The sequence below is a fragment of the Struthio camelus genome, chromosome 25, assembly GCF_040807025.1.
Source record: "Struthio camelus isolate bStrCam1 chromosome 25, bStrCam1.hap1, whole genome shotgun sequence".
Lineage (NCBI taxonomy): Eukaryota > Metazoa > Chordata > Aves > Struthioniformes > Struthionidae > Struthio > Struthio camelus.
In genome coordinates, this window is record NC_090966.1 from 207,715 (window position 1) to 221,393 (window position 13,679).

Here is a 13,679-nt window from a genome sequence, read left to right on the forward strand (position 1 = left end):
TATCTAGAGGGATGCAGCCGGGGACAGTAGCAGCCGGGGACGGGGGCCACAGGAAGGGATCCCCCCCCCCCCCCTTAACCAGCCCTGCTGGGGACCCAAGTGGGGACCAGCCTTCAGGGACCTGAGTGGCACTGTCCCAGGGCACACGCTGCTTTTGGATACAGGGCACAGAGGGTGGCGGTGCCTGCAGGGCAGGAAGCCACCAGTGGCACCGGGGGACATGGCGCGGGACCAGGACCCTTCACCGCAGGGACTGCCTATCTGCACGGCCCAACTGGCTGCAGCCAGGCACGGCGGAAACCCGATGGGCAGGAGAGACAGCTCCTCTGCAGACGAGCACTGCAGACTCCTCTGCAGCCCCGTCTCCCTTTCCGGAGGGCCCCCTTTGCTCAGGGCTTAACCCCTCTGCAGCCGGACAGAGGGAGCGGAGCACGACCCAGGGAACCCGGACGCCTGGTCTCAAGCTCTTGCCCACTGGCCTTGGAGCCTAATGGAGCAAACCAAGGGGGCTCATTGTCTTCCAGAAGAAAAACACAGCCGAGCATACTACGCAGCAGGCTATGGGTGTAGAGGCTACCTTGGCAGCCCTGTCCGAGGGCTGGAGATAACCCTTTCCACTCTCCCTGGTACAAGGAAAAGGAAAAATGTGGAGGGGGGGAAAAAAAAAGAAGTGGAAAATAGAGAGGAAAAAGGGGCGACCAGCATCGCTTCTGTTAGCTTGGCAGCCAGCACATGGAGCAGTGCTGCAGCCCGGTGCAATGGGGGAACACACGCTGACAAGGGAGCCAGGCTAGGGACCACCGGCCCTAGGGGGCCCACGCTGATTTTTGCAGCTGTTCTGCTGGTTCAGCTCCTTTCCCCGGGCCCAGGACAGATCCTGCTGGGTCACCCTGCATGAGGATGGAGAGGAATGCGTGAGGATGGACGCCGAATGCATGGGGTATTTGTGCCATTTTTGGGCTTGCTGCACTGGAGGGGACATGGTGCCAGCAGCACAGTGTGGGTTGCTCAGGAAGAGGCTGGGAGAAGCAGGGCCCTGTGTGCCCCTATCACCAGTCGGTGCAAAGCCAGAGTGAGGGGGCCAAACGTGCGGGTTCCTCAGAGCTGCTCAGCAGGAGGAGCCTTATGCTCCATCCAGCTTAATCCACTGTGCAGTGTTAATTTAAAAGAGCTCAATTAAGGCCACACAAATTGACACAAGCTGGAAGCAAACCCAAATCACAAGCGAAGCCGAGAAACCATTTGCTCGGAGGCCTGCTAAGCTCCACCCTGCCAGCATCAGCTGTGAGCACAGGTCTCAGGAAAGAAGGATAAGAGCCAGGGAGATGAGGATTACTGCAAAGTGCCAAGGTCTGAGGCTGGGCCTTGCTGTGCCCCAGGAACTCAGCACTTCCTGGCCCCCTGGCAGAGAGGAGATGCCCGTTATCTGCCAGCTGCTCATTGTGCCAGGAGCTGACAGCAGGGAGAGGGATCAGAGCTGGAGCATCTCCGCCGTGCTGTGAGCCAGCCCTCGACACAGAAATGGGGTTTTTCATCCTTTTAATCCACTCAGTAGAAATAGGATCAGTGGCAGACACAAAAGCTGCTGGTGCGAAGTGCTCCCACCCAGTTGAGCCTGCCTGAGCACAGAGCAGCACCAGCTCAGCCAGACGGCCCCGGGCACCACCAGATCTACTGGCTGTGCAAACAGGTGACTATGTGGTCCAGGCAGCTGAGTGAGGCGAGGAGCGGGCTGGGAGCCCCACCGCAGGGAGACGAGGAGCTTGGGCGAGCTCCCCACTTGGTATGCGCCCCAGAGCGTGCAGCTGCAGGGCCTGGGCATGCAGTCGCTGCCCTGTAGGAGCGTGGGGAGTGCACGGCATGGCAGGCTTAGCTGGCAAGCATCAGCTCCCGCAGAGGGGATGGGCCGCAACGGAGCGGTGCTGTGGAGCAACAGTGGCCGAGCAACAGCTCTTCCACCAGCCCAACCAAAGAGGCAGCCACTGGCCCGAACGCAAGGTCTGCACCTGCCCCTTAGAGCAGCTGGAAGATGGCTGGAGCCTTTTGGCTGCCATTTAATAGCTGCAATTTGAAACGGGCAGGATGGGTCCAAAGCTGTGGCCAGGAGGGCAGCTTTTAAAACACCAAGTCTAGCAGATGAGCTGGCTTGACCCTACTTCAAAAAAAAACATTAGGGGCCCAGAGAGTGGGAACAACGTAGGCTAAAGAGCAGAAGAGCCCCGAGCCCAGCCCAGCGCAGACAGCTCTGCTGTGCTCTTGGATCAGCTTCGGTCTCCCCCTGCCAAAGGGCAGCCGGGACCCCAGGAGCCAGGGCTCGAAAGCAGGCTGGAAACCGCAGCAGATGTTTCCCTTCTGCATGGCCTTGGAGCATCGGATCGTCCCCTCCCACCACCACCTCCAAGTACAAGCTGGGGGCTCCACGCATTGTGATTAGGAAATAATTACACTAGCTAAATGCTGGATGCTGAGAACAGGGTTTTACGCTAAGCAGCAGCTGCTTCTCGTACTGATTCTCGTACTGATGTCTCTGCGCAGCCTGGTCACAGCAAGCATCCAAAGCCTGATGAAATCTGTACAAGAATGCTTCTAGGCAACTTTAATTCTCTCCCATCAAATTGCTTAATTTCCCATTTCTTGGAACACTTGAGCACCGTCATTCATTCAGCCAACAAGTTCCAGGCTCAACCAAAACAGTCACTCAGGTGAAGCCAACTTTACACCCTCCACCCCACCCCCAGGAACATTCAGGGTTTTGAACAGCACCAGTAAGGGCAGCATCCCCATTTCTTCCCAATGCTTTTAACCAAATCAAGACCTTTAGTTAACAAAGCAGAGCGCCTGCTGCTCCTCTGCGTGAGCAATATTCTCTCATCTGACGCTAATTTGGGCTTGTAAAGACAGGCTGTAACCACTAAAGCAGCAAGGCAGCAGGATGGAGAGGTACACCAGGCAGCTCCAGATGACACAGAGCGACCCAAACAAGCGCAGGCAGCTATGAGCAAGAAGTTGCTCAACTGATGGCTTTCAGAGGTGACCATGGGCAGATCCAGCAGCAGCGGTTCTGTCTGCTTCACCCTTCTGCTGGAGGTTAGTGTCCTCGCAGCAGAAGCAAGCGCATGGCCAATCTCCCCGTCTCCTCGAGGTCCAGGTCATAAATAATAACTGTGCTGAGGTAGATGGAAAGATTGCAAGAAGGGCTGAAAGACCCCATATCTCAAATTGTTGCAGCTGGCAGAGCGTAGAGGGGCAGTATCATGCACGCTCTCCTACTTTTCCCTACCCATCTGCTACTGGCCACTGTCAGAGAAGGACCCTGAGGTAGATGGACCTTTGGTCTGGCCTGCTAGAGATCAGTGCTAATGTGCTGGCAAAGCAATGGCCAAGATGCACACACTTGGCTCCACTACTGCAACGAGAGCAGCAGCCACCAGCACAGGGGCAGGGAGGGCAGCTAGGGCACTGCAAACTGCTGTGGCTGCACGAGGGATGGAAGGGAGAGCCCAGAGCACCATGACCAGGCGCCTGAGACGCTCAGAACCAAGGCACATTGCCAATTCAGCAGCAGCAGTACCTTTAAGCACCTTTTCTTGCTTGATTTCACCTTCAGTAGCAACTTTGCCAGGTTGGGTTTATCATGCCAGGAGAGAAGCTTGCGGTACCCATGCAATGTACTGAGGACTCCAATCCAAAATAATATCCTTTCAGTTAGAATTAGAAATTCTTAAAACACACACATTAAGAGCACGTTTTACCTCTCTCTCCAGTTTAGTATGTTCTGACCAAAATATTCCCACTGAAACTAGATTTACTTGATAGGAAGATAAACGGAGCAAACTAATACTGTTATTTTAGGTAAAAATGGCACTCTGCTACATCCTGATCAGAGGCAGCATCTTCAAGTCATCTCACACCTTTGGAAAGAACCACACATTTTTCCACAAATCATTGGTTTATTAGAAAGGTTTTTTCCCTCATTTTACAGCATATATATATATTTATATATATATCTTATGTGACAAAGTTAAATACAGTCTGTTTATGCTTGTTAAGTAATGATAGGTTAATTATTTTTAGCACTATTCTGGAAGTCAAAAAAAAAAAAAAAAACCCTGACTGCACTGTGAAGGGTGCCAGAACACACACACTGAATCTAGAAGCTAATGAAGCTCAGCATTGAGACATTAATACTGTATTCTGTTAATTATTTACAGAGAAATTGAGTCCCTTTTTTGACCGCTGCGCATTTGAACAGGTTGGACTGAATCAAAGTTTCTGGTTTAAATAATGAGGAAGCTCAGAGTTTTCAATCGTTTGAATCTCTCCCCTGTATCTCAGTTGTGTGCTTCTGGAGAGGATGGAGAAAGGGAACGCCACACAGACCTGCAGTCATGGCACGTGCACTGCATCTGCCCGCCCTGGCCTGGTTGGCTAGGGTACAGGATAGGAGTGGGTCTGCCTGCCTGCTCTGAAACTAGGCCATGCCAAACCACGCTAAGGGCACTGCTAGGAAGTGAAATCGGTTCACAGATATGGCCCAAATTTACACTAACCCAAGGAGATTCTGAACCTGAAACATCCAGGTCACGTGGGACAGGAGCTCTTGGTGCCGATGTGTTGGGAAGAAGTCTTTACCTTGGAGAAACCTTCCATGGTTAGTGTTATCCAAAACAAGTGACTCATGCAAGAAAGAACAGAGAAATCCCCTATGAAACACCACAGGCAGGAATAACAACAATTAATTGATATAAACCAAAACATCTCTCCCTAAATAGAAGATGCCAAATGGTTACAGTTAAAAGATGGTTCCTTCATCTCCAGAACAGAGTGATGAACTGCGTACCTGGGCTGACACCTGCCAATCACCATTTTGAACCCCGGGAAGAAAAAAGAAAAAAAAATAAAAAAAGGGTGTTTTATACTCTGTGGGAGACGACCCAAATTCCTGACACTCCTGAGACTGACTCCAGCATCAATTCCTATGAAGTAGCTGCTTAGTAAAGACCACGAGCATGCAATATGCCTATGTTGCTTCCATTTGTACACCGTTTTACAAAACCAGCAGCCATCACCTTCCAATGTGATGCCATTCATTAGCTGTTAGAGTCACCAGTGTCATCCATGCACCTCACATATTCCAAGTCTCACATTTTTCTTCTGCAAAATGCTAAATGAAGATTTTTTACATTGTATAGTACATAAAAACTTCAAAAATACATGAGCTTGATAAAATATACATGCTTAGTCATTTTGCATCTAGCTGAAACTATAAAGTTTAACCTTTACAAGTGTCTTATTTCACCTACAGCAAACATATTTACACAAAAGCCACCAGAACAAGTACCACTAAAAGAACTGGCTGTAAAAAATATTATTGCAGTATACTACAAATGTAACCTTTTTATATGAGCTACAAAAAGCAGCATCTTTGTTTACAGAGTTCAGTGCAATTCTTTACATTAAAAAAAAAATCCTATAAATTAATAAGGAAACCATCAGTATTACAGAGGAAAGAATACACGTTACATATTCTGGTTACTCTCCCCAGTCCTCTGTATTGCTTCAATTCCTAAAGGGATTTTTCCTCTCTTTCTCGTCTGAGTGCCTCTTTCACAACACCTCAATAGATGGAAGTCAGAGTGATTTTTTTTTCTCAGGAGAAGAGTGGTCAAAGCCTAGACTGAAATCACAAACTACCAATCTGAGAACCTCTCTCCAGTCCACAATACATAAAAGGCGTCAAGGTGCAATCCTCACATAGGAGAACGTTAATGCAGGATGGAGAAGGGTCAGAGGTCTGAAAACACATGTAGCTCTTTTGTTCACTTCGGCTTTAAAATAAGATCTTTTCACCTTTGCTGCTTACGTTAAAAGAGAGAAAAAAAAATCCAAGTATACAGCATTAGGGTGCCAAGAGATCTCCCTGCAATGCCTGAAAACTGATACTGGCCCAGACAAAACAGTGGCAATGCCCTTCCATCAGTCTCCTTGCCAGGATCCACAGCTGTCGGTTACTGAACGTTTTATCGCTGATTACAAGTGGGATTCACTCGTGCTGACTATTTTAATTAGATGACCTCAGTAAAAGGATTTTAGAGACCTATTAGTGAGTATGAAATATCATTTATCAAATACAAGACGGCAGAAGGAAGATCATTAACTGTAAGAATCTAGGGAAAAAAGCCTTTCCAAGTGTCTCATTTGCCTACGTGTGAGATGATTCATCTATGATACAGCGCTGCTACGTATATGGAGGTGTTGGGAAACAAGAGACAATCCCTGACAGTGGACGTGCACAACACTTACAAACCAACCTGCCGCCTGCCTGCTATCCAGCCCTCAAGCCATACCTGGCTTCTTTGGCTGCTAAAGACTGAAAGGATATTCTCAGGCCTCACCTGCTAGCTGGATCAACTTCAACCCCTTCCCAAAATGCAAAATATTCTCCTTCCTCCAATGTTACTTCATTTGTCCTTCATGTGCCATGACTTGGTGGATGCTGCAAGTCCTGTCCTGAGAAAATGGGGTGCAGCAAAGGGTGAAGATGTAACGCTGTAGCAGCTGCAGCAGCAGCAGGTCTCGGGGCAAGAAGGGTCGGATAAAGAGCATGTGGAACTGGATGAAAAGTAAAGGGGCCTGGATGGATAGCTGATGCCGGAATGATGTGGATGGGGTGGCTGGCTAGAAACGTAGCAGGGTGCCCCGGAATAATTGAGTGGGTCAAGTGGGATAATGAAATAGGTGTCAAGTGGGGCTGGGGTATGTGATGAACCTGAGCAAGAGGCTGGGGATGGGGATGGGGGTGAATTCCAATGGCTGCAGCGGCAGCGGCGGCATGGTGCTGCAGAATGGCATGCTGCACTGTGGTGATGGAGGTTGCGGACGCGGCCGCTGGCTGCTGAATGTGGATGGGCTGCAGAGTAGGTGCGGCGGGTGCCAGGGCTGCTGAGGCAGGAAAGGCCTTGACCTGCTTTGCTAGAAGTTGCTGCTGAATGTGCTGCTGAGCAGCTTGCTGGAGCTTACTATATTTCTCCATTTCTTCAGGTGTAAAAGTGATCGGTTGGCTCTCAAGCGGTGCTAGGGATGAGTCTTCTCCTTCTCGATCTCCTTCGATGCTCGGCTCCCCACCCTGAGGCACGTAGCCAGAAAAGTGCTCAACATCTGGAACTAAGGGCATCATACTGGTTTCCACAGGGACAGGCTGGTTGCCCCCGTCCATAGGCTCTAAAGCATCGCTATCATTCGGATCTGAGAGAAAGTTGTGTGGCATCACCAGATCTCCGGAACTAAAGCACTCGGAGAGCGCTGGTGCTTCAAGGGGAATGGACGGCATTTCCTCAGTAGATTCCTCATGTTTCTGCTCATCCAGAGGTTTGTCCTGAATGACCATCACCACTTCTTCCAGGAGAGACTGGCTGCCCAACTGAGTCTCCTCAATACCTTGGGAAACGTCCTCAGAATCTGACAGCTCTTGTTCCTCGCCCCTCTCTAAACCAGACTCTTCATATCTTTTTGCGTTTGGTTTTCGAATGGTAGGTAATTTCCCAATTAAGGGGAGAACTGGTTTGTTGCCTAAGGAAGGAGGAAGTTTGGGGCCAAAGTACCCCTGTGGAGGATCTTTGAGCTTTATGCCCACCTTGTTTGCCCCTGCTAGCATTTCATCAGCGACACATGGCTTCTTCTCAACCTTCCTGGATTGAACCTTTTCTAGGAGAAGTTTTGCAGTAACTGAGTTTCTCTCTTCTGGACTACAATCACTTTCTGAGGCCCTCCCTGTGCCAGAACTGCTGCTGTTTTGGGAGAGAGAGCCAGATCCTTTCAGATCATCTCCTTTGCCATCCTCTTTCTTCAGAGATCCTTCATTTCGGCCTGTTCTGAAATAGTGAGGAGACTGTGAGCGATAGATTTTCGATCTGATGAAGTCTCTTCTCCCTGACCTCCTCTCTTCAGGGCTCTCATGGCCTCGAGAGCCCTTGTGGGAGAGAGATCTCTGCGAGTGGCTTCTTGTACTACGGCTACGATCTCTGCTATAGCTGCGACTCCGTTTCCAGCTGCGACCAGTTACACTTCGGCTTCTCCTCTTGCTTCGACTGCGGCTGCAACTGCTGCTTCGCGTTCTGCCTCGACTTCTTGTTCTGGACCTTCCTCGAGGGTGGGTTCGGCTCCTGCTTCGACTTCTTGACCTGCTCCTACTCGAGCTGTAATCATCATCAGAAGAGGAGTACTTGCGCCGCTTTGATCTGTGATTTGAGCTGTTGTAATCAGAGTCGTCCTCCGAGTCATGGGACCTCTTTGAATGGCACCTTGACCGGTCGCTGTAATCGCTGTAGCTATCATCTGAGTAACTTCTCCGACGGCTGTACCTACTGTGGTCTGAAGAAGCGTCAGAACTGGTCGAATACGACCTTTGAGATGAATGCCTCCGCCCTGATCTCGAACGGCTTCTGGAATGGTCACTGCCAGAGTCATAGTCATCGCTGTACTGTGACAGAGATTTCTGCCGGCAGTGCTTCCTGTGGGAGCCCTCGTCGCTGTCATAGTCCCCGCTGCTCTGTCGGCTTCTGTGGCTGGACCTGCCAAGGGAAGGAGCAGAACACCGTCTCCTTGAGGCAGACGATAACTGCTGCAGGTCAGCCTTGTGTTTTTTTCCGCCGTGCTCTTGGCAGGAGTTACCACTATCCTCTTTCTTACCACTGCTCCCCTCTTCTGCAGACAGAGACTTCCACTGGGACTCCTGAGAGCACCGCTTTTTCTTCTGGAAATGGCCACAGTCTTCAGACAGTTCAGTTTTTAGTGCCCGTTCAGATTCAGTAGAAAGAGAGGATTTGCCCTTTCTGTGTTTGTGTTTTTTCCGTTTCTTGGGTTTCTCTTCCCCCAGCTCAGCTTTTCGGCTCTTCTCTTCAGTTTCCTCCTTGTGTTTATGTTTGTGTTTGCTGGACTTTTTGTGCTTCTTTTTCTTCTTGTGTTTATGGGATTTCCCAGATTTATTCTTACTGGTTACGTTTTTACTACTGTCATCTCCCTCTACTTTACTAACGCTTGCCAAACTGGACTCCTGCTTGTTCTGGGAGCCACAGGTAGACAGAGACTTGTTTTCCACTTTTACAGCAGAACTGTTAGCTATGCCCTCTGTCTCCTTGGGTCTGCTTATGTCACTAGAGTCTATAGCTGGTACCTTTTCTTTACAAAGACCTCCTGGATCCTTAGATTTCTCTGCCCCTTTAGCTTTAGCATCTTTGTTGCGAGAGAGCTTGAAATCAAAATACAAGGGATTACAACTGTATGAAACAGATGGTTCTGCTTTGGTAAATATGAGAAGTTCTGAAGGCCACTGGAGAGTAGTGCTCTCATCTTTACTCAAAACTGGAAAAAAGGGTCCTGTTGGATGCTTTGGTCCTTCAGTGATATCTTTACAGCTTGGGACAGGCTGAGTGACTTCTTTAGTAGTGTCTGGCTGTGGGAGATTGCTTTCCATAAGATGCTTGCTCTCCTGTACACTTGCATTTTCTGAGACTTCTTTTAGTTCCATTTTGCTCTGCTGAGCTGTAATTTCAGTAGTACTCTGTTCCTTTTGCTGCACTGTGCTCTCAGCAGTCTTTTCTGTGTGCTTGCCCGGTTTAGGTTTTGGAGAATTACCTTTTTTGATTTCTTGTGCAGTTTTTTTGTTCACATTTTCAGCTTCCATTTGTTCTGTAGACTTCATGAAAAGCAGGAACTGAAAATTAGGCTTTACTTTACAGTGGGCTGGGGGAATATAATGATAATATTCTGGTTCAACTGCCATTGGTCCATCTTCTCGTCTCATCTTTTTTAGTTTAGATAACGTGGTGGCTAAAGACCCACTATCTTTGTCATGTTGGTCATCTTCCTCTGCCTTGCCCTCAGAACTATTTGTGTTCTCACTCTCACCAGATTTCTGCAGACTCCCTGCATCTGACCCTCTTTCATCAGCTTTTGTTCCATCTGCAGAACTTGACTCCTCCACGTGGTCCTTGAAAACAGAAGCTATCGTCTCAAGCTTTACTGGAGTCTTCTTGGCAAATGAAAATGACACACCTATCTTTTGCAGTGGAGTTCCCAAAGTGCTCTTAATGCCAAAACTGATTGCTTGTGCTGTGTGGACAGGCATCTGACTTGGCATAACAGTGCCACCGACTTGTCCAGTGTTTAGAAAACCTCTGTCCATAGTCATCTCTGTAGCGTGGCCAGAAGTTGTCTGGATGAAAGAACTGCTGTTAGCTGCAGAATCATCGTCATCCCCAGCTTCTTCATCCACAGCCACAGTGGTGGTTCTGAACATGGGTCCACTTCCAGGAGCACTATATGAACAAGTTAAAATAGAGCATAGAGCTGACTACCGCTTATATATCTCTGCAGTTGGTTTTATGCAGGATCTAAAATAATATTTTACCCATTTCTAATACTGTTGTATCCAGAAATAGATATATTAAAATAGTATTATATACTCATCTGATTTTTTTTTTTTTTTTTTTTACAACATTAAATAATGAAAGAAACTGGGTATTGCTGGATAAAGAACTTGGGGATGCTCTGGACTACCAACTTACAGAATTCACTTCTATTAAAAATATAGCAATAGGCTAAACTCAAGTGCAAAGCTTTTCTCTCAAAACTTGGCTCAGGATTACAGGAGCAAAAACGCCACTGCTGCAAAAGGGCCTCCTCGTTCCCAAGTAGGACTCTTGCACACATGCTCCAAGGGTGCTCAGGGATCACCCCTACTCACCACTCAGGCTGCCTTCTCTGTTCAGCCAGTTCATGTAGACGCCGGAGGGCTTTCTCCTGCTTCCTTTCATCTTTACGTGATCTTGAAGAGACATTGCGAGCAAATTCCCTTTGTTTAAGATCTTTCAATCTCTGAGGCAAAAGAGAACAGGAATGTATTAGACAGAAGTGGCTGGCGATAAGTGCGCTGAAGTCTCTCTTTGCTGTAGCACTGGAAAGTATGTTGTAAACTGTTCCTACCCCACCTCTATCTAGTACAAATTTATTGGGCTAGGATGGAGAATAGTATCTTAGCTCAGCAAACCAAATGGAGCACGTTTCATTTAGCTACTGTGAGGATGGCAAAGACAACTGTTGATCACTTTTAGCTATGACTTCAGGTCTGTGTACACATATGTAATCAATTTGACTGGTTTTCTTTAGCTTGTTCAATAAAGCTGATTTCAGAGCAAAAAGCAAATTCTGGAAGAAAAAGAAGAACGACCGTTTACTCCGCTGCACTTGCAGGGCACAAATGTACTTGACGCACGCTGCATGACAGAAGTCTTAATAGCATGGGCCAAAGAACAGAAAGGATTAGCTGGTGCAAAAGTTACCCAGGTATTATATCTTACAAAAGCAATGTACAAATTACATTGGAGAAAGTGCCAAAAACCCCTGTGCAAATGATACAGCAAATAAATAACAGAACATACACCACAGTTACTTGTTTTCCTGACAGCAATTTCGAGACAGTCTGTAATGAGACAAGATTCACTAGAATACAATGGGCTCTTTGGGGGTTTAATACTTTAGAGGGACAGAAGCACTAGGCCCCCCAGAAATCTTATCCTATGAGGAAGCAAACCTAAACTCAATAATTTTCAAACACATAATAATAAAGTCATGAGAGAATATAGATATCCAATTTAATAGGAACCGAACCTCAAACTCTGCCAATTTTTGAAAAGCTTTATCTTAAAGCATTAGGAAAAGAGGCTGTTTTTCCTTTGATTACATGTGAAAACTTTCAAGCCATTTTTAGAATGCTATCCTGAAGTTTAAGTAGCAGCATACATCAAAGACTGACCTAAACCATCAAAAGGGAATCAAATAACTTTTTTTTTTCCTCCTCCTCTTTTCTGGCACACAATTTGAAACCCTTTCAAAAGGCCCAGTTCTCAGAAAGCATCATGCATCCACCTTTTGAAAAAGTTTCACGTCCTTAAACATGTCATGAAGAGCCTGAAAGACTAAAGGTACTCAAAGCAGTAGACACTTCAGAAAAATCCTAAAATAAATGTACGAATCATTGCCAAATTCTTAATAACCCTTCTGGCTGACTCTGCCTCTTTAATGGAGCAGCGTCACAGACAGGTATACACGAAACAGCTGATTCGAAAACTAACCCAAAGATCAAATTAGAGGAAATAATTTGCCCAATGTAAAGAGAACATTGCTTTGTGAAAAAAAGGAAGATTTGACACAACAGAGGATTGCTCTTACCTCATCATTATTTACTAAATGTGGTTGTGCTTCACCAAAATCAGAAGGGAGGACATATACACAGGAGAAAGAAAAAAAAAAATACAGCTACAGACACTAGTATAAAGAAACTCACTCTTACGATCTGGACTCCAAAATTAGAAGGATTTGCTTTCAATACATCAGCTGAAAATGTCACATCACAAAGAAAAAAAAAAAGAAAGTAAAAATACAAGAGTGGAAGAGAGGAAAAAAATAAAAAGCAAGCATTACTACACAAGCTCTCAGCCTGTCTGCAAGCTATTCTACAGAGGAGGAGCTGAGCCATCGAAGCTACGGGGCTGAGTTTCAGGAAGCCTGGAGGAGGAGGAAGGAAGATACACATACACGCACACACAGACACGGCACTGATCTCACCTGGAGTAACAGAGCTACTTTCACCAGGACAAGTAAAGGGCTCAAGGGTTTTGTGGTATATGTTAAATGCCAAACAGTAAATTTCTTTCTATACGAAGAAAAGTGCACTAAGCAATGCTATCAGCTTTTTCATGTCGATTTAAACAGCATATCTAAAATGCTCCAGGAAGATAAAGTCACCAACAGCTGACAGAACTATTTAACTGGGGTTTGATGCCAAGTCTCTAGATCACCCAGCCATTTGGAAAAAAAATATGACCCAGCCATTTACAATTGTGTCCTTTTACTTTAAAGAGGAAGGTGCAATACTGAACTCAGAAACCCACTTCCATCCTCCCAGACATGGCTTTAAACGTCTCCCCATGAAATAAAACAGGCTCTCTGAAGTCCGTTGATAACGGTGCAGCTGCCCATGATACAATCCTGTCTTCATTACAACATAAAATTGTAGTGAAAACAGATTATTATCCCCATTTCCCTAAATACTGAGCCTTGTGTGCCTCTGCTCCCGAAAACCTCCCACCCTTTTACTGTGCAACACTTAAATTAGAAGTGATAAAGCAAGTGGCATTGCCCAGATACATTACAATCCCAAAACATTCAACATGTAGCAACAACTAGCTACACTAACTGATACTTGGATGCTTGAGGACAACAGCAGTTAATCACCTTTTCAAGAGTGCTTAGAACTTATTACTTCCCTACTTGAGGGGGGAAAATAAAGATCATCTGATCTGACAAGGCTGACTTTACAAAGGAGTAAGAAATCTCAAGCTAGAGTACTCTGAACATCCTGTCGCTGTAAGAATGTCTGTCCACGGTCTGGCAACTGTTTTCTTTCGGTGAGACGGTCTATGCCACTCTCAAGCGCACAAGATGGTCGTTTACAGTATGCTCTTCAATAACATAAGCTGTGAGCGCTAAGAGGATATGAGCGTACTTCTTCAAACAGCAGTACACGGCCACTGAATGTATCCAAGAGGGAACTATGCAAATCTGAATTTCCTTTTGCAGCACAGGGGCCAGAAGGAAGAATGGTCTTGCTCAGTCAGTTT

General features: G+C 46.8%; 1 protein-coding gene across 4 annotated transcripts in view; it reads right to left on the reverse strand.

The window, feature by feature from the left end:
* Window positions 1–3,930: 3,930 nt before the first annotated feature.
* The window catches only part of GPATCH8 (G-patch domain containing 8), a 59,421-nt gene continuing 49,672 nt past the window's right edge, over window positions 3,931–13,679 (reverse strand). For all 4 annotated transcript variants that reach the window (XM_068918841.1, XM_068918843.1, XM_068918842.1 and 1 more), the window contains 2 exons: window positions 10,745–10,875; window positions 3,931–10,316 (listed from right to left, as the gene is read on the reverse strand). In XM_068918841.1, the coding sequence (XP_068774942.1) occupies window positions 6,473–10,316; window positions 10,745–10,875 (3,975 nt within the window). In that variant the 3' untranslated portion in view covers window positions 3,931–6,472. The remainder of the gene's footprint in view (window positions 10,317–10,744; window positions 10,876–13,679) is intronic.